This window comes from Pelophylax lessonae (genome assembly GCF_965119305.1).
Source record: "Pelophylax lessonae genome assembly, chromosome: 4".
NCBI lineage: Eukaryota > Metazoa > Chordata > Amphibia > Anura > Ranidae > Pelophylax > Pelophylax lessonae.
In genome coordinates, this window is record NC_138771.1 from 111,703,037 (window position 1) to 111,725,014 (window position 21,978).

The 21,978-nt window shown below is 41.1% G+C and overlaps 1 protein-coding gene across 2 annotated transcripts in view; it reads right to left on the reverse strand.

Annotated features, from left to right (window-relative positions):
• TRPM1 (transient receptor potential cation channel subfamily M member 1) overlaps nt 1-21,978 on the reverse strand; it is a 135,372-nt gene that overhangs the window by 54,082 nt on the left and 59,312 nt on the right. The window contains exons 11-17 of one of the 2 annotated variants that reach the window (XM_082254055.1): nt 20,746-20,796; nt 17,424-17,459; nt 16,599-16,739; nt 16,075-16,104; nt 13,151-13,440; nt 6,155-6,383; nt 2,657-2,779 (exon numbers count right to left, since the gene is read on the reverse strand). In XM_082254055.1, coding sequence (XP_082110181.1) covers nt 2,657-2,779; nt 6,155-6,383; nt 13,151-13,440; nt 16,075-16,104; nt 16,599-16,739; nt 17,424-17,459; nt 20,746-20,796 — 900 coding nt within the window. The remainder of the gene's footprint in view (nt 1-2,656; nt 2,780-6,154; nt 6,384-13,150; nt 13,441-16,074; nt 16,105-16,598; nt 16,740-17,423; nt 17,460-20,745; nt 20,797-21,978) is intronic. The other variant, XM_082254056.1, reaches the window with a different exon arrangement.

The window sequence follows — 21,978 nt, forward strand, 5'->3', positions numbered from 1 at the left end:
AATCAACCCCATAGTACCCAAAGTTTACTAACTTTTTTCTAAACCAATAAGGTTTTTAAATCTGTTCTATGTGAGTTATAGATAGTAAAAAATACATACAAAGCTAAAAAATTAAGACCAAATGCAGCTATGCTATAAAACTATATGTACCTGGGTCCAGCAGAGTTTTTGATTCATCCTTCCAGGCCTGTACAGGGCTGGTGCAATATTTACATTTACCAGTGTCCTTTGCCATTTAAATAAGGGGATTAGTCATACTCCAAAAGGCGGAAGGAGGACAGATCCTATAATAGGCTGATCATTATTTACTATAGGTCAGAATAATGCAGACTCTGTCCATCATCTTCTTCTAAGGTAATGGCCTAGTCCTATTCACACAGTCAGGAATGCAAAGCGATGTAAATACTGCATTTGCTCCATTCACAATAGGCAGCTGGGATCATGCAGTCTGCTGGATACCACTAAATATTTCTATTGTTTATTTGACAGCATGTCAGCTGTTATTTTAGCACTTCAAGATTTGTAGAAATCTCTGTTACAGTCCAACTCTATTAAAAATAAAAGAGTAGTAAAGGATAAAAACCTCTGCTATGAGAATTATGCGTATTACTACTATCATGCTCCACATGCCAAAATGTGCACAAAAGTAAAATAAATTTACTCAACGTACACTTCTGCCAGTGCCATCTATGTGAGGGAGATGTTATGTTACTTATGGCAAGATCCTGATAATGCTTAGGATCCCAAATCTCACAAGAAAAACAAGGGGGGGGGGGAGGAGGGGATTTACTAAAGTTAGTGCATTCAGAATCTGGTGTAGTTGTGCATTGTAGACATTTAGCTTCTAACTTCAGCTTGCTCAATTATGCTTTAGCAATAAAACCTGAAAGCTGATTGGCTTCTATGCAGGGCTGCACCAGATTTTGCACTTTCCAGTTTTAGTAAATAACCCCCACAGTGCTTTCTTGTGAGATTTAGGATATTCAGTGTTCACAGAATTTTGGTGACTGAATTGAAGTGTCACCATCTTCTTTACAAAAGCTAAGTGTTAGTATGTTTTTTTTTTATTTTTTATTTCTGAACACAGATTTTTATTATTTTTAAAGTTTTCAGCATTTTGGCCTGGGGGCAACTTAGCATTATTATTGCTCTCTATGTCCCTTTTGAAGAGAGTCACATCCATTCCCTTTCCTAATGACATCTGTAGCTAGCATAGAATGTGAGAGAAAATCCAAATGTTGACAGCTGTTACTGGCACGGGAACCGGGAATCAGTAAGAACCCTAGTTATAATGACAATTATAAAAGATGGCATTTTAACTTGCTTTGGTTAGATGTCCTCTCACATTCTGTAAAGTGTCAGCAACTAAAAGTTAGAAGAACCCTCCTCAGCAATTACCATTAATTGGTGGTTCTACCTCTTCACTCTCTATTTAAAATATAAAGGATTGCTTTACTAAAATTGTAAAGTGCAACATTTGGAGCAGCTCTGCATAAAAACCGATCATCTCCCTGCTTTTTTTGTCAAAGCTTAATTGAACAATATTGAGTTAGAAGCTGTTTGGCTACCATACACAGCTGCACCAGATTTTCCAGTCTCCAGTTTAAGTAAATCAACCCCAAAATGTTTTTGTACTGCACTTTAACATCTGCATGTAGAACAAGTGGGTCAATGTACAGATCCTACAATAATAAAGCAAAATAGCATTAAATATTATCTGGGAGTGATCAGTAAATAACTTCATGGATCAGTTAATGGGCACTTCATGGATCAGTTTAATGAATGCTTTTAGACATATTGACCTTTATTCACAGTTAACACCTGACCTGAATATCCAGTTGGACAATAAATGACATGGCATGATATGGCCAACACTAATAAGTATACCCTTGAGGGGAATTCTGACAAGCTCTGAGGTTACCTTTGCAGTCTACTGCTAAGTAAATAAAGTTACAAATTAGGAAAATGATAAATCATGCTCAGACCTGCCCTTTACAGAGTTAAGCCCTGTACACATGGGCCAAATGCCGACCGTCATCGGCCGGTTAAAAAAAAAAAATTGTCCGACATTTGGCCTGTGTGTATGGCACCCTGTCCAACAGAAGCCCCAATTTGGCTGGCTTCTGTTGATGAGCATGCTGGAAAACCACTTGAGATAAGTTGGCTCATATCAGAGGATACTTGATAAAAGGGGCTTTATAAAAGGGACCAAAAAAAAGAAACACTGAAGTAGAACACGGGATTAATAGATCCCAAAGTAATTGAGACAACCATTTGCGCTAATGGTTTTTCATTATATGAGTTACAGGTAAGACATGCATTAGTTTTTTTTCAATTATTTACATTAATTACTGTGCCGTAATCTTTTTTCTGCATCAAGTTAATAAAAGGCCACGTGTCATCAGGATTTTGTTTGTGTCTGATGGGTTTTGCGTTGCCATGCAAGTCTATAGTAATGCAAGTCTATAGGAACAGTCTCAGCAACATCTCATATTGATGTCAAACTGATGCCATTTGAACAAGTCCAAAGCACTTTGATATGGACCCTATATAAGTCTTTTAGGTATAATATGCTATTCAGCACTTATTTGAGGGTGACGATATTCATTCAACAGCCATACACATACAGAAAATGGTGGTGTGAGAAATTTCTTACAGCATTGTCATCTTCTTTTTCTTTTCCTTCTTCATATTCCTTGGAGGTATGATATGAGAGGTCATCTTGGGACCGGAACTCCAAAAACAATATTGTAGGAGGTAGGAGAATTCCCATTATCACCTGTATTTAGAAACAAAAGTGTAGATAACATTCAAAACCTGCTTTATTTAATATAATATTTGGTCTTAAACATAGTCAATCCATTTCTTGTATCTATGGTAAATGTCTTATACAAATGTTTTGCTGTTCAGGCTTATTCATTTAGAATATAAATGCATTATTGCAGTCCAACAACTCTCAGACTGTGAGACGGCTTTGACATCTGAGGCGTGCCATCAGTCTAGTGAGTCATGGACAGCAGCTTCTGCATTTCAATGCATTTACTGAGTGCCCAGGGCTTTTCTCACATTGGCCTATTTTTATACAAGGCAGAACAATGGGTGAAGAAAAATTAAACCAATTAAAATATCAATGCAATCGTTTTCTTATGATAACACACTTTGTTACACTAGTTGGGATAAAATTATGAGTACAATGCATATAGAAAATATTTTTCTCATGTACTAAGATGGGAGTTCACCCTTTAATTCAATTAACCAGAAACTTTTGATTACAGTTCCATTCTGATTCTTTTTTTAAACTGATGTACTGCAAAATGTTTTCAGTTTCTTTTTTTCCTATTATATAGGGCTTTTATAGTATAACTACTTATATAGTAGTACTGTCCTAGGTGTTAGGTAAGCCAAATCTCTCAGGTATAGGACACCAACTGAACTTCACTGTCATACTCAACTGAAGATGTCAAAATTTTAGGCAAATATACAGGCGGTCCCCGGGTTACGAACACAATAGGGACTGTAGGTTTGTTCTTAAGTCGAATTTGTTTGTAAGTTGGAACATGTACTTTTTTAAGTGTAACTCCAGCCCAAAAAATTCATAAGGATACAGACAGCAGTACAAACCTCATTGTGGCTCTAACCCCACACCATACAGTACTGTACTAGCCAAAACTAAAAGGCTAAAAGAGACCCAGAAGGATAGTTACATTCAACATAGCTAGAAGTACAATTACAATACAGTGGTCCTGCTCCCAATACAGAGTAATGTAATCTCACCAGTTTCCAGACAGTTCCACCAGCTTCTGCCTGTGCAGTGGGATGCTTCTGGGCAGTGTGGGGCAAACAGTACATGTAGTACATGCAGCGTGCATTGTGGCCGGCACTAAGATGGATGCTATCCAGCACAGGAGCGAGAAGAAGCCAGAAGAAGTCAGCAGTGACGTCACGCGGGCGCCGCCACCGTTCGTAAGTAGGAGTCATTCGTCACGCCCCCGTTCGTAAGTAGGAGTCGTTCGTCACGGGGCCCCGTTCGTAAGTAGGAGTCGTTCGCAACTCGGATGTTCGTAAGTCGGGGACTGCCTGTACTAGGTTTTAGAAAACTAGGGACTTCATTTAAACATTTAAACAATTATTTACCCAGTTAAAATAACTGGTGTTTTAGTGAAAAATACTAAATAAAAAAATATTTCAGAAAAAACATTTTGACTGGGTAAACCTGTCCCTAAGAAAAGAGTACTTGACATGCCGAAGTTAAAATTACAGCCCAATGATTAGAAATACCACGAAAAATATTTTTTATACCAGACAACTATATATATACAGTGGGTACGGAAAGTATTCAGACCCCCTTTAATTTTTCACTCTTTGTTATATTGCAGCCATGTGCTAAAATAATTTAGGTTCATTCTTCTTCCTCATGAATGTACACATAGCACCCCATACTGACAGAAAAACACAGAATTGTTGATATTGTTGCAGATTTATTAAAAAATAAAAACTGAAATATCACTTTGTCCTAAATATTCAGACCCTTTGCTCAGTATTTAGTAGAAGCCCCCTTTTGATCTAATACAGCCAGGAGTCTTTTTGGGAAAGATGCAACAAGTCTTTCACACCTGGATTTGGGGATCCTCTGCCATTCCTCCTTGCAGATCCTCTCCAGTTCTGTCAGGTTGGATGGTAAACGTTGGTGGACAGCCATTTTTAGGTCTCTCCAGAGATGCTCAATTGGGTTTAAGTCAGGGCTCTGGCTGGGCCATTCAAGAACAGTCACGGAGTTGTTGTGAAGCCACTCCTTCGTTATTTTAGCTGTGTGCTTAGGGTCATTGTCTTGTTGGAAGGTCTCTGAGCTCTTCAGGCAGTTCCTTTGACCTCATGATTCTCATTTGCTCTGACATGCATTGTGATCTGGAAGGTCTTATATAGACAGGTGTGTGGCTTTCCTAATCAAGTCCAATCAGTATAATCAAATACAGCTGGACTCAAATGAAGGTGTAGAACCATCTTAAGGATGATCAGAAGAAATGGAAAGCACCTGAGTTAAATATATGAGTGTCACAGCAAAGGGTATGAATTCTTAGGACCATGTGATATTTCAGTTTTTCTTTTTTAATAAATCTGCAACAATATCAACAATTCTGTGTTTTTCTGTCAGTATGGGGTGCTATGTGTACATTCATGAGGAAGAAGAATGAACTTAAATGATTTTAGCAAATGGCTGCAATATAACAAAGAGTGAAAAATTTAAGGGGGTCTGAATACTTTCCGTACCCACTGTATGTATATATATATATATATATATATATATATATATATATATATATATATATATATATATATATATATAGCAACAGTGAACAAAGCCCTATTCCATTGCCTCCATTTTGCAGGACCTCTACACCTACCCTCTCCCCCCTCCCTTTTTTCACCACCATAACAGGGAACTCTTGACTGTGATCTACATTGGGTGTAGAACAGCTGGAAATATTCTGTATTGCGCCAATGACCTTGAACTACTCATGTCTAAGGGAGGCAAGGGGGATGTTATCAGTCACTGTGACTGCTACCTGTATTCTGTGCAAAATCCTATGATAAAAACTGGGGATAAAAATACAATAGTAGTTTTTTGCCTTACACAGAAACAGAATACAAGACGGCAGTTTCTGTAACTCACTAATTCCGACCTATTTTTTCTCGTAGACAAGGGGTGATTTGCACAGTAGTTCCTTCAGTTTGGGAATTCTACTATATCTGGCATTCCTATTCTTCCACTTCTCTCTGGCATGCGCTCACATTGAAGACATGCATACATATGCCACAACAGTGTGCATGCCTGCACATCATTTTTTAATAATGGTCTCATTTCTAATAACTGTGAAAATCATGTATGCCCAAATGCCATCTAATCTGTATAAGACCAGAATTTGTAAGACCAGGTAATAAAAACTCCTTACTAAAACTGGAGAGTGCAAAATCTGGCGCAGCTCAACATAGAAACCAATCAGCTTTCATTTTTTTTTGTCAAAGCTTAATTGAACTAGCTGAAGTTAGAAGCTGATTGGCTACCATGTACAGCTGCACCAGATTTAGCACTCTTCAGTTTTAGTAAATCAACCCCATAGTTTGCCATGTGCCCTTGTATGGAATGTCAGAGTACCTTGAGACCTGGATTTTTCCTCATACGCAAACGCCCCATCCACATATCAGTCAGTAACATCTGACTGCAAGTGTGTGCTATGAAGTCCCGATGTTTGGCAGCCACTGCTAGTTTTAGACAAGTAGAGTTACTCCAGTTCTTTAGCTCATATGTTAGAAGCTTCATGGCAACTTGCTCATCTTGTTTGTATGATTGGTCCAGTAATTGCACAGCCAGTTGACCAAAATCCCTAAGAGAGGTAAAATGACTTAATGTATATCAGAAGGTCATAAAATAGATTTAGACACAGTGGTTCAATTATATACTTATAGTGGTATTAAACCCAAAACCAAAAATGTATTAAATTGCAACTCACAAATTCTTAGATGTGGTGGCTACATTAGTTTTCTTTTTTCTTTTATAATAGTAAGTCTACTGTTTTTTCAACTTCCCTTAACAGACCAAGGTGTCCAGACAATGTAACAGTTAGAGGGTTGAGACAAACCATTTAACAGTGACAAGGGTGCTTACAATGGTCAGGTTTTATTAATTTATGTGAATCCTTTATCCCAAAAAGAAAAAAAAAACTGTTGCTGTAACTGTTTAAAAAGTTTTAGTTGAGGGGGCGTGGCCTGATGGCAGACCGAGCAGCACACTAAATCCTGAGCTCTGCGCTTCCTCTTCCCATCCTGCTGATTCTCCTGCACCGATCGCCCTCTAACAGCCCTCATTCACCTCCCTGGGACACCGGGCACCCGCTACTTACCTGCTATGGTGAAGATAGGTCCCCACAAACCGGCTAAACCACCCAGAGTGATGGATCGTTTCCTCAGCCAACATGGTGCCTGTGACCTGCCTGGCCCTTCCAATGCGGTGGCTTCTCCCCTCCCGCCTGATACACAGGAAGACTTCCTTCGTTCCCTGACGCCGGATCTCCCTGATGCCCTGCACTCTCCTGCCTGTGAACAAGGGGCTGTGTTCTCCCCCGCAGACCGAGGTGAGCTGACACTCTTCCCTGCTGAACCCATGCTGGGCCAAATAATGTCTGCCATACAAGACTGCAAGGCTACCCTCACAGCACAGATGGAGACCATCCATGTGGACTTTTCCTGAAACAAGATGTGCAGAACCTGCATGAGCGGGCTGGGGTGGCTGAGGAACACATTAGTTCTGTGGAGGATACCCTAGTCCCACTTACCACCACTGTGCGGGAAACTTCTAGCGAGCTGGCAGCACTTTGCGCCAAGATTGATGATCTAGAAAATAGATCACCCCGCAATAACTTGCGCTTTGTGGGCTTCCCTGAACGCTCTGAGGGAGGTGTCCCTGAGCAATTTCTCCTTACCTGGCTGCAACAGGCCCTGGGCCCAAATGTTATCCCTGCTGCCTTTATGGTTGAGCGGGCCCACCGCACTCCTCCTAGGTCTCCCCCCGCGGGAGCACCCCCGCGCTATACTGAGAGCTGCCCGCCTGAAGGGTGAACTGCATTACAATGGTCAGGTAATCCGCATTTTTCCTGACTTTTCAGGGGATGTTCAGAAGCAGCGGGCCTCCTTCACCTCCATCAAGGCCAGACTTCGAGATCATGAGGTCCAGTACTCCATGTTGTTTCCGGCCAAGCTCAAGATCACTCATGCTGGTAGAACTGTTTTCTTCACTTCACCTATGGAGGCTTCCACCTGGCTGAACGACACCTTTGGGGGCTCACAATGCTCCAGACGGCGTTAATCCTTCTGTACTACCCCGCTACAATGCCACTTCTACCTTGCAGCGCACCTGTTCTCACCACCCGGCATGCTCATCTACCTGTTTTACGGCTCCTGCTCTTTTGGATGTCATATCTGATGTACTTACCCTCCTCTCCCACCGTCTTCACTTTCCTTTGGATTGCCGGATGCATCCCCCTTCCTTGCTCCTGTGGGTGACCACCTCATCCTCATCCTACTGCCCATGGAGGACCCGGGGCTGTTCCTGATCCTTCACTGGGATGACTGTTCTCCTTTCCCTGAAGAGGACCTCTTTGAACACCTGATCTCCCCCACTTCGCCCTACTTCTCTCTTTTTACCTTCTTACGTCTCCCCCCCCCCATCTTTTTCTCTACATTTCCCTCCTTTGCTGCCTTTTCCCTCTACCTTTAGTTGATGTACGCATCATAGGGTTTTGAACTACTGTTGCCTTGTTTTGGGACGTAAGCTCGCTATGCTTGGGATGGATGAGCAGGATGGGTGGGTTGGAATTGGGTTTTCTACTTGTTTTGTACTTTATATGGTTCTGGCCTCTGGACCTTTTGTAGTCTGCTGGTGCTCCTCTTCTGTCTCCCCCATTGTGGTTATGTCATTATCCTTACTGTGGCATGCCGCTCCCCTTGTAGGTGTCAGGCATTCCTTCCTTTACTATGGATATTGTCAATATGTCTGATTGTTTAAAGATTGTCTCTTGGAATGTCAGGGGGCTTAAATCTCCCCACAAGCGGTCCCTGGTCTTCTCCTTCCTTAAAAAGTATAGACCCCATATCATTTGTTTACAAGAGACTCATCTGATTGCCCCTAAACAGTTGGCACTAAAGAGAGCCTGGATAGCTCGGTCATTCCACGCTTTCCATATCTTATACTCCAGAGGAGTCTCTATTCTTTTAGAATTGTCCAGGTTCGGACGGACCCTGAGGGCAGGTATGTTCTCCTGCCCCTACAGATAGACCGCTCTGTCTTAAACCTGGTCAATCTCTACATTCCCCCTCCATTCTCGGCTGAACTCCTTACTAAAATCACCTCTTCTGTTCTCGATCTCTTGGAGGGGCCTGTTTTGTATATAGGCGATTATAACGTTGTTGTCGACCCTACTGTGGACCGCTTGCGGGGGGAGGGACAGGTGTATCAGTCACTTTTAGATTGGCTTCAAGTACATGACCTAACTGATGTATGGAGATGGAGGCATCCTGGTGTCAAAAAGTTTACTTGTCATTCTGATTCCTCTCGGACCATGTGCCGTATAGATTTAGCTTTTGCCCCTTCTACTACTCTCCCATTTATAGTCGGGGTGTCCATTCTCCCTAGAGGGGTTTCGGACCATGCCCCACATATGGTGGAAATGTCCCTGCTGTCTGCTTCCGACCCCCGGCTGTGGTGGTTGAACGCTCATTGGTTGGCTGACCCGACGGTCCTGGGTGCCTGCTCTAAGGGCATCGTGAAGTATTGGGCTGCCAATCTGTCCACCTCCGACTGTCTCACGGTATGGGAGGCGTTTAAACTGTCTGCCCGAGATGTCTTTATGTCTATCACTGGCATACTTAGGAAAAATAATAAAATTTGTACTGAGGAGCTTGAGACTGCCATGCTGTGGGCGGAAGCGGATTACTCTGACTGCCCCACATCTCAAAAACATACCCTTTGGCTTCATGCCCGCAGGGCTTACGAACTTCATTTATTGGATCTTACGCAGAAGCGCATGTTGTATACTTCACAGAAACAGTTTGAACATGGTAATAAAGCTGGACGTCTGCTGGCCTATCTGGCGCTTCCGGAGCGCTCCCCCACCGCAATCCCTCAAATTCGTCTTTCTCTGACAAGGGTGGTGGACGCTCCTCATGCCATTCTGGATGCCTTCGTCTCCTTCTTTACTAAATTGTATACCTCTACTGCTCTTTATGATGATGACTCCCTGTCTAGTTATCTGGATGGTATCTCTCTTCCAACATTGTCTGCTCAGGGTAGTGAGGACCTGGAGGCACCTCTGACACAGGAGGAAATAGAGCTAGCCTTAGGACAACTCCCTCCACACAAAACCCCTGGCCCAGATGGGTTTCCCCCCGAATGGTATCACACTTTTAAACATGTCCTGAGCCCTCACATCCTGCTCACCTTTGAGGCGGCCCTGGAGGCGGGTGTTCTCTCCCCCTCTATGCGTGAGGCCCTGATTGTCCTTATGTTGAAACCCGCAAAGATCCCCTCGAGTGCGACTCGTATAGGCCCATCTCCCTGATTAATGTGGATGTGAAGATACTTGCTAAAGTCCTTGCCAAACGCCTGAATAAAATAATTCCTTCCCTGATTCAGGACAACAAGGGTAGTTTCATTCCTGGCCATTCGACCCGTATGAATATCCGTAGGCTCTTTCAAAATTTGCAATATCCCCATGCCCACTCAGCAACCCGAGTGATTGTTTCCCTAGACACTTGCAAGGCCTTTGATAGTGTGGAATGGCCTTACCTGTTCCGTGTCCTACATCTATATGGCTTTGGGCCCCAACTGATTGCCTGGATCCGGCTCCTCTACACCGCCCCAGTAGCTGGAATTAGAGTGAACACCTCGGTCTCTCCGCAGTTCTTGATCTCCAGAGGCACCCGCCAGGGTTGCCCCCTATCCCCTCTCCTCTTTGACTTGGCAATTGAACCTCTGGCCATGTGTATCCGCTCGGTTCCAGATATTCATGGCCTCATTATTGGTACGATTGATTAGAGGATATCCCTGTACGCTGACGACACCCTCGTCTATCTGGCGGATCCCTCGAGCTCACTGTGTGCCATATTGCGGGAGATGGAGGACTTCTGTAGATTCTCTGGCTTTCGGATCAATTGGTCAAAATCTAGTCTCTTTCCCTTGGACCTCGGAGCTGAACAGGCTATCTACTTGGGCTCCCAACTCCAGGTAGTCCACTAATTTCGCTATTTTGGTGTGATAGTACAATTGCCCTTGCACTCCTATGTTAATAACAGCTTGTGCCCCTCATTCAGCAACTTCAACAGCGTACTGCCCAATGGATGGACCTTCCTCTAAACCTGATAGGTAGGGTTAATATGATAAAAATGATCTTCCTTCCAAAAATGTTGTACGTTTTAGCTAACGCTCCCTGCAAAGTCCCAAAATCCCTTTTTAAAAGTCTTGATTCCCTCTGCACCTCATTTCTATGGCATAAACAGTCTCCTAAAATCGCCCTAGCCACCTTGAAGATGCCTACCCAATTGGCCGGACTCGCCTTCCCAGACTTTTATCTCTACTACCTGGCCTCTCAACTGGTGGTGTTGCATGATTGGCTGCATCCTTCCTCTCATAACGCCTGCACTACCACCGAGGCTGCTATTGTTGCATCACTTGAGTCCCTACATAATATTGTGTATCGTAGACGAATCCCGCCATGTCCAGGCACTTCGATGTTGCAAACTACTCTATTCTTTTTCCAAAGGGTGGTCCGACGCTTCTCTACGGAAGCTTGGACCTCCTCACCCAATAACCCAATTTGGCACAACCCTATGCTCCCTGAACTGTTGAAAATTACTTCTTCTTCCTTCTGGATTGCTAGGGGGGTCAAGTACCTCAATCATCTATACGATGCCCGAGGGTTTCGTTCCCTTCGGCAGCTGCAGGAGACCCTCGACCTTCCTTCTTTGTCCTGGTTTCACTACCTCCAACTCAGACATGCCATGCGGGCCCAGTTTGGCTCCCTTGTAACACCTCTGCATATAGCTGCCCTAGAGAAGTTGCTTAGAGACCCTGCCACTACTAAATTAATCTCTCAGTATTATTCCTTCCTGAATGCTGATTCCAGTCCTAGATTTGTGAGAGCACAGGCTCGCTGGTTAGCCCTAGGCTTGGAATTTGCGAGGATGACTGGACTGAGTTTTCTGAAACTTATCACAAATCTGTTCTTGCATCCAATGACCGCCTGATCCAAATAAAAACTTTCCATCACAGCTACCTCACTCCCTTTCGAATGCATAAGCTGGGACTGCCCCCACTTCTGACTGTTTTTGAGGCTGCGGGGAACCTGCTGACTTTTTTCACTGTTTTTGGTCCTGTCCGCGGGTGTCTACTTTTTGGTCTGAGATTGACTCCTTCCTGTCCTCTGCCCTTGGTTTCCCTAATATTTTACACCCTAAGAACTGTTTGCTGGGTGTGTTTGGGGATCTGACTGTCTCTAGACACACAAAGCGACTGCTTCGCATTCTTTATTTTTATGCCAGGAAGACTATCCTGCTCAGCTGGAAGTGGCCGACGGGGCCCACTATGGCCACTTGGCTCCAGTTGATTAATGGCTGCCTTCCTCTGTATAAGCTAACATTTGAACTGAGGGGTCGTCCTCTTTTTTTTGAAAAGCTATGGGGCAGGTGAATATCTAATCCCCTTACTCTGACTCCCTCGGAAGTAGGCGGCTGATCCCTCTTCTTGGCCTTCTGATTGTATGAGTTGGCCTCCTCTGACTGGTCCTGCTTGTCCTTCTGTATGCATTTCCATGTGTTGCCTCTGCATTTGTATGAATATGAGTTTTTATTGTATCCACTGCCACTGACCACACCGTTGCTTTGTAAAGGGGGGGGGGGGGCAGGGGACCTGGGAGCACCAGCACCAATAGTTGTATTTGCTCAATCCTGGGTGATTGAGGGTTTTTACTTGTTCTTTGGTATTGTCTGTTAATGTTTTTTTTTTTTCTCTGTTCTGTGTTTTGAAAATAATAATAAAAATATCTTAAAAAAAAAAAAGTTTCAGTTGAGAGTTCTACTTCGATTTGTTAATGGTGTTCCTCTAAATCTGCTAGTCTAATGCTACTCTCTCCTCAGAATGATAATGCTGCTATCCAAAGGTGTCTGCTCCACTACTTCATCCAGAATGCAGACACCCTTAGACAGGAAGTGTGTTACTATCTGGATCACCAGGTGACATAAAGTAAAAACACCTAAAAAAAGAAAAAGAATGCAGCCACCACATCTAATAAGTGGTAAGCTGCAATATATTACATTTTTGTTTTTTGGCTTAATACTGCTTTAAATAACACAATTAGTTCCATTGTGGTTCTCTGTAGTAGAAAGAATGATGTAAACATCTAACTTTTTTTCATTCAAAGGAAGATAGTAAGTTAACCAACATTACCTTAAAATAGTATTATCAGAGGAGAACATAGATAAATTCATAGAACAGCTAATGAAAATTCACTTGAGTTTAAGCTTTGGCCAACTTCATCTCACTCTTCTATTTTCAGTTTAAAGATATCTATTATTTTTGAATTTTAAATAGTAAAACACTAACTTTGAATTGTTGTCCAAGTCTTGGGAGATGTCATCCACAAGTTCACTCTCAGATGACTCATGAGCCATAGACTTGTATAGTTTGCATGCTACCAGTGCTTTGGCCATTGTTTCCTCTCCACGTTGCCACAGAAAAAGAGCCATCTTTTGCCTTTTCATGAGCACAGCCCAAATCATTAACTCATGAAAAGGATACTGGAAGCGGCTAACCTCCGGATCATCAACGTCAATGTCTATTTCCTCTTCCTTTTTCTTCTTCTTTTTTTTCCCTTTAGAAGGAGGATCATCATCCTATAGAACAGTGGTATAGCAATGCTGTTATAGGACAAATGTAGGCAAAGAAATAAAACGTTCCTAAAGCTTATTATTTCATAATAAAACGGTACATTTGTATTCATTTTCTCTGCCCACTGCTCTCATCAGTCACTAAAGAGTGCTCATGCCCAGAGAGAAATTCACTGCAAGAGCATCATTTGGTTAAGGCCTCCACATGAATTTTGCAGAGCATTGTTTAACCACTTCAGCCCCGGAAGATTTTACCCCCTTCCTGACCAGGCCCTATTTTGCGATTCTGCACTGCGTTATTTAAACGGACAATTGCGCTGTCGTGCGACACTGTACTCAAAAAAATGTATGTCCTTTTTTCCCCTACAAATAGAGCTTTCTTTTGCTGGTATTTGATCACCTGTGCGATTTTTATTTTTTGCGCTATAAAATAAAAAAAAGAGCGTCAATTTTGAAAAAAAAAAAAAACAATATTTTTCACATTCTGCTATATGACATTCTCAAAAAAAATTTAAAAATAATTTTGTTTTAACCTTTTAAGACAATTTGTTTCCTGCTACATATTTTTGGTAAAAAAAATTGCAATAAGCGCATTTTGATTGGTTTGGGCAAAAGTTATCGCGTCTACAACTACGGGAAAGATTTATGTCATTTTTATTGTGATTCTAACTGTGGGGGGGCGTGACTTCTGAGATGACCATAGAGACATGTGATCTATATAGCAGGATCACATGGGCTCTGTAATCATCCCAGGGAGAAGGACGGTCGGCTGTGTTTACAAAAGCCGACCATCCTTCCCTCTTAGCGAGGAGCGATCGTGGTGTCAGGCGGCAATCGAAGCTGCCTGACACATGCATCGGCTTCCCCGCTGACGAGTTGGGGTGGGAGCGCGCCGCCAGCGGCACACGCTTGTCCCCGAGACTTCCAAGAGCGAGCGCCATACATGTATGGCTATTCGCCCAGGAGCGGCTGCCTGCACATCTGTGGCAGGCGGTCATAAAGGAGTTAAACAGTGAACTACAAAGGTGGGTATGATTATACAGATATACTGGGGGAGATTTACTAAAATTGGTGTGCACCAAATCTGGTGCAGTTGTGCATAGTAACTAATCAGCTTCTAGATTGTATTGTCAAAGCCTAACTGAACAAGCTGAAGTTAGAAGCTGATTGGTTATTATGCACAGCGCTCCCAGATTATGTGTGCAACAGTTTTAGTAAAGCCTAGTACACACCAGTAATTTTTATTTCATTCAACCCAGCAGATCTGAACAAAAAAAAAACTTGACAGCTCAGGAGGAGCAGTTGTACTAACTATCCAACGTTAGTACAGTGATCTCCCCTTCTGTGCTATTGTGTTCTGACAGGGGATGGTCGGCAGACCTATTTTGGTCATGCCCTATTGTCAGAAGCCGGTCGAACCTCAGGCTTCATTTGGCTTCATTTGGATCACCTGCAGTACACACAGGCTGTTGCTACTGAACCAGCCGATGCCGCCCCACATGTGTACTAGGCTTAAAATAGTTGTAACCCTTTAAAGCATGAATCATAGTGCTTGTGATGTGTCATTTGTCCCTTTGTATCATTAGAAATACCTGGCCTATCCTGCCTGGTGCTACCCTCCCATCTGTAAACTAACCACATTTATTATAGCTGCTGAGCCATGATACGATGGTCAGTTTATGTGCCTCTGTCATGCTGCTGTCTCTCTTCTGTCCTCTCTCCTCCTCGCTCTCTGCCTGTCGGCTGTGTCAGTGTCGTTTTGCTCCCCGCCCCTCCCCTCCTGCTGCTAAAATCACTATGTTTTCTTAATAGAATCCCTCATGTCCCATTAGGGCTTGTGCCCCATACTATGTTCTATATACATGTTCTATATAAAAAATATGTAGCTTTATACCTTATTTCAAGCGCCAATCGGCGCTCACGTGACTGCCTGCCACTCCCCTCCTTTTCTCCTCTCCTCCCCGCTGACATCAGCTTCTAAGGCCCTCCCACTGTAGTTATCAGACTGGGGGAGGAGAGCGGTGGGCAGTCAGTGGCGCTTTGAAATAAGGTATAAAGCTACATTTTTTTTATATAGAAAATACACTGGGGCACATAACTTAATGGAAGTTAATTCTATTAAGTAAACAAAGTTAGCTCAAAAAATAAAAAATAATAATAGTTCTGGGTGAATGCATTATAAAAAAGTATTGTAAACAAGAAGGTTATTTATAAAATATAATGCTAAAATGAAACAAATCGTGAAATAAAAAAAACTTAAGGTATCACATTGAGTAGAAGATTGTCACCTGAGTAAGAGTTGAAACATCTTGTGGCTGCAACACATATAGATGTTCTATAACTACAGGACCATTCAGGAAAGGAAGGGAGGTCTTTGCCACAGGAACTGGTAAAAGGGTAGAAGCAGGGAATAGTGGGGGCTATAACTCTGGAACCTAGCAGAGAAACATTGGGGAATGTTATACGTCTCAGGATTACAAGGCAACATTGAGGAAACATGAATTACTAATTACCTGTTGTAATTTATCTTTTTTATTTTAGCCATTTTAGCACACTTACTGTACATATAATAAACTGTTTTACATTGGTTATGCAATATAAAATTAATTTTTTTTAAAGGGTAATGGAAAACTTGCTTACCTCCATTCCTAGAAGCTTGAGAGCTTTCGGCTGTAGAAAAAACAGATTTAAGATTTTTTTTTTTTTTATGCTCAACATTACGCTTGTCACCACCATAATAAATCATATTTTCTGTCAATGTACTTATAATTTATTATGATTATAAACTGTTGGCGCTATATAAATCCTGTATAATAATAATAATAATAATAATAATAATAATAATAATATGTATATAATATAATAATTATTATGATATGTTCTTATTATAAAGAACATTGAAAAATAATGTATTACTGTGGATTCTATAAATTAATGTGGGTTATTTATTTCAAGGTTTACAATATATTACAATATGTGTTTTTATTATTACATGATTTTTTATCATATTATATATGTAGATATGATAGATAGATAGATAGATAGATAGATAGATAGATAGATAGATAGATAGATAGATAGATAGATAGATAGATAGATAGATAGATAGATAGATAGATAGATAGACTTTTAAATATTTTTAAAGACTCATAATTCATTCTTACCCTCTTTGGTCCAAATAAGTTATTATAAAGAGTTCTAAAGGACTTTCTGGTGTAGTGACAGCGATAGGCTCCGCCCATGAGGTACTCAAGCACAAGGCCAATATCAATCAAGCTGACATGATAATCGGGAGGAAGGTTACCCTGTAAAAAAAACACATGCATTATAAGTGTGATATAGTATGGATGATACTACTGACAGCACTTGATTTTCATGTCTTTTTATTAGCATATTAATAGAATAAAAATAATGTTCTACTTTTGATTACAAAAAAACAATAACCTACAATATTAGTAATAACCTAGGTCAGGCTTGCACCAAAACATTATAATACATTTTACCAAGGTTTTACTGTCTCATACAGAGTTAAAAATATTTAAAAGGCAACATTCTCTATGCTGATTATAACATTTGTTTTCTCTTCTGCTTTAAACATATTCAGTTACCATGATGGAAATTTTCACATGCATTATTACATATAAAAATGGAACTATTATTGCTATTCTTAAACATATGCTAACTGTTGTTGATACTGTATATTTTAACCAAGAAAAAACTTTTTTTAAAAAAGAATTGCAGAGAATATAAACAGCTACCTGATTATTTAAGGTATTATTTTGTCTATTTATAATAAAGCATATAATATATAAGTTCCTTTGGTGACAACAATTGATTGCATTCTATTGACTGTGGTTGGTTGATTAATCAGTTGCCATAACATTTTACACCAGCATATCTATTACATTTATTGACAAGATAGTGCACTCTGAGGCCCTATTTGTATGCAGCAACATATTCTGATTTACAGAATGAAAAAAGGACTTCACCTCCAGATTAACCCATCCGAATCCACTAGCAATTCTCTGCATGGCAATGAAGCGGTGATGATGGATGATGGAAATGTTAAGAACATGTTAAGATGAAAAATGACAAACATATGCAAGTGAATGTATGGAAAACATAAAAAATGCTTAAAAATGACAATATGGCACATATAAAACTGAGAATATTTTCCACAAGTATGCATTTTATACAGGCATTGGGATCTTTTATCTAAACAATTTGGATTATAGGATTATTGTAATATCTCATTCAGCCAAAAAAACGCATTTATTACCTACTAATTTCTTTACTTTAGCGCATATAGTGGATGGGTACTTCCTGATACTCATTCTATCTAATTTCTTGTCTCTAAGCTAATCAGTGGTCAGGATGAAAACAGTTGGATCATATTAGCATTTCTAAAAAAGCGTCTCGGTGCCAACACTTTTATACATCAGATTTTTTTAATGTGAGAGGCGCGGGGGAGCTAACAGTAGATATGTTTAGGAATGCATTATATATATATAGTTAAGCATATTTCCTAAAGTGGTAAAGCAAAAATGTTTTTGTTACATTTGGATAGAGTGGGGAAGGTTAGACCTGTCAAGTTTACAGTGGGTATAAAAAAGACTCACCCTCCTTTAAAATAATCAAATTTTTTTGTTGCTTTGCAGCCAGAAATGAAGGCAGACACCGTTTTTGTGTTATCCAGCTGTATTTACTAGTGCAACTTATAACATCCAAGTGAAAGCTATAACACGAACAGGTCAGAAAAAAAAAAAAAACGGGAATTACTGAGTTGGAAAAAGGAATTCCCCCCCCCCCCCACCACTCTTTTGTCAGGAAAATATGTGTGGGCAAATATTGCAAAGTCTAGATGTGCAAAGTTAGTAGAGACATACAGTGGGTACGGAAAGTATTCAGACCCCCTTAAATTTTTCACTCTTTGTTATATTGCAGCCATTTGCTAAAATCATTTAAGTTAATTCTTCTTCCTCATGAATGTACACATAGCACCCCATACTGACAGAAAAACACAGAATTGTTGACATTGTTGCAGATTTATTAAAAAAGAAAAACTGAAATATCACATGGTCCTAAGTATTCAGACCCTTTGCTCAGTATTTAGTAGAAGCCCCCTTTTGATCTAATACAGCCAGGAGTCTTTTTGGGAAAGATGCAACAAGTCTTTCACACCTGGATTTGGGGATCCTCTGCCATTGCTCCTTGCAGATCCTCTCCAGTTCTGTCAGGTTGGATGGTAAATGTTGGTGGACAGCCATTTTTAGGTCTCTCCAGAGATGCTCAATTGGGTTTAAGTCAGGGCTCTGGCTGGGCCATTCATGAACAGTCACGGAGTTGTTGTGAAGCCACTCCTTCGTTATTTTATCTGTGTGCTTAGGGTCATTGTCTTGTTGGAAGGTAAACCTTCGGCCCAGTCTGAGGTCCAGAGCACTCTGGAGAAGGTTTTTGTCCAGGATATCCCTGTACTTGGCCGCATTCATCTTTCCCTCGATTGCAACCAGTCATCCTGTCCCTGCAGCTGAAAAACACCCCCACAGCATGACGCTGCCACCACCATGCTTCACTGTTGGGACTGTATTGGACAGGTGATGAGCAGTGCCTGGTTTTCTCCACACATACCGCTTAGAATGAAGGCCAAAAAGTTCTACTTTGGTCTCATCAGACCAGAGAATCTTATTTCTCACTATCTTGGAGTCCTTCAGGTGTTTTTTTAGCAAACTCCATGCGGGCTTTCATGTGTCTTACACTGAGGAGCGGCTTCCGTCGGGCCACTCTGCCATAAAGCCCCGACTGGTGGAGGGCTGCAGTGATGGTTGACTTTCTACAACTTTCTCCCATCTCCTGACTGCATCTCTGGAGCTCAGCCACAGTGATCTTTGGGTTCTTCCTTACCTCTCTCACCAAGGCTCTTCTCCCCCGATAGCTCAGTTTGGCCGGACGGCCAGCTCTAGGAAGGGTTCTGGTCGTCCCAAACATCTTCCATTTGAGGATTATGGAGGCCACTGTGCTCTTAGGAACCTTAAGTGCAGCAGAAATCTTTTTGTAACCTTGGCCAGATCTGTGCCTTGCCACAATTCTATCTCTGAGCTCTTCAGGCAGTTCCTTTGACCTCATGATTCTCATTTGCTCTGACATGCATTGTGATCTGGAAGGTCTTATATAGACAGGTGTATGGCTTTTCTAATCAAGTCCAATCAGTATAATCAAACACAGCTGGACTCAAATGAAGGCGTAGAACCATCTCAAGGATGATCAGAAGAAATGGAAAGCACCTGAGTTAAATATATGAGTGTCACAGCAAAGGGTCTGAATACTTAGGACCATGTGATATTTCAGTTTTTCTTTTTTAATAAATCTGCAACAATGTCAACAATTCTGTGTTTTTCTGTCAGTATGGGGTGCTATGTGTACATTCATGAGGAAGAAGAATGAACTTAAATGATTTTAGCAAATGGCTGCAATATAACAAAGAGTGAAAAATTTAAGGGGGTCTGAATACTTTCCGTACCCACTGTATTCCAACAGACTAAAGGCTGTAACTAAAGCAGAATGTGGTTCAAGAAAATACTGACACAAGGGGGTGGTCAAATATTCTGACTCCGATTCCGTTTTTTTTTTTTTTCTGACATCTTGGTGTTATATATCTTTCACTTGGATGTTAGACCTTGCACTAGTGAATACAGCTGGATAAAACATAAAATTGCCTCTGTCTTCATTTTTTTTTTTAAATGGGGGTGTTTCCTTTCTATACCCACTGTATATTGCTGTCTGTGTTCCCATTGGGGAGATTCACCCCTTTTTTGTCCTAATGACATCAGGATTGTCATTGAGAAAGAAAGGAAGGCAGATTTCCTCTAATTTCCTGTTGTGTCTCTGGGACAGGAATTGCAGTAAAATTTTCCCTTTGGTACACAGCAAAGAATAAGCTAGCAGTGGTTTTTCGCCATTCCTTACTCTTTACATACACTAACTTTGCTTGGGTGTACAACATTGTAACTTTTATAAACTATAGAGATCAGATTAAACCTTATAGGAAATTATATTTCACTACCCTAGTATAATGAAATTTAAATAAATGTTGTCGGTGCTCACTTAGTATATCATCAATCTTTTCATGTAGTGCTAAGATAAATACACCTGTTTGCCTACTTTTGTCTGTAAACTTTGCACTCTGAATAAAATACTGTCTGTCTGTCTGTCTGTCTGTCTGTCTGTCTGTCTGTCTGTCTGTCTGTCTGTCTGTCTATCTATCTATCTATCTATCCATTCAATTCATAGATTTATTTGGAATAAATAATTTACCTTTTTCACATCTCTTACAAGATAATGGAGAGTATTCAGTGGACCCAGTCTCTGAAACAGAAAACAATATTCAGTGGTTCAGAACACACACTATGGGGTTACAGATTTCTCATAAAAGGATTTTTGAAATATGTAGATTTAGATAAAGGTGATATATACAAATTCACTGTCCCTATAATATAATAGAAGAATAGTACCAATAGTTCCAATTATCACCAGCAATCCTACTTGATGTGGAATTCTAAGTGGGTTGGAGGTAACACAACGATGCCTTTCCCCTTCTTGGTGACTAAACTGAGCAGCGAGAGATTGGGAAAAGGTAAATATGTCTTGTGCAGATGATTTAAAGGGTAACTCCACTTTCATGGGGAAAAAATAGCAAATAAAGAAAAAATAATGTAGCATACACAATTGCGACACAAGTCATATTGTCATTGAATGGTATTAGAAATTACCTTTCCTTTTCTATCTGCAGCTCTGAAATTTCTATAAAATGCAATGCAATATGGCTACCTGGAGGTGTTCTGTACACAGAATGTGTATAGTAAACCCCCCAGAAACATAATTTCCTATTTGTGTGATTGGCCCACCAATTTTGCCAGGAGTCTGCCCTAAGATACAAGTCAGATTTCAGGCATCCCCTGCAACAAAAATGTCATTTTTGGTAATATACCCCCAATAGGAAATCACGTCTAAAGGGATGCCCAGCAGCTTTCCTCATTAGAGCTCTGCAGGTGCACAGCTGGTTGAGAATTAAGAAACCACTCCCACTAGGCTCACTTTCCCACATGGATACAACACACACAAGGATTTCTTCAGGATAATAAAAGGTAGGAATCTGCAACAAAATTTAAAACCCTTGTAATGTACATAGATGTCAGAGAACAATCCCCAGAAGAATCACACATTGGTGAACAGAAATTGCTAATGCGCATTTGTGTACACGGACGAGAACGTCAGTGCGCATGCACGTACGCCAAAGCTCGCGCAATGTGTGACAGATCCTGGTGCTCAGTGGCCTATTTAAAGCCAGCAGCAGCAACCACTAATTGCTGAATGATCGCCCCCCCCACCCCCATGATTCCTGTGCCTTGTGTATCCTGATCTTGGACCTCCTGTTACTGACCCTGATTGCATTTTGACCTGATTCACCTTGATTCCTGGCTCTGGCCCTTGGCTTGAACTTCTGACTTGCTTCTGCTAATCCACTGTGTTTGACCTTGGCTTGGCTCA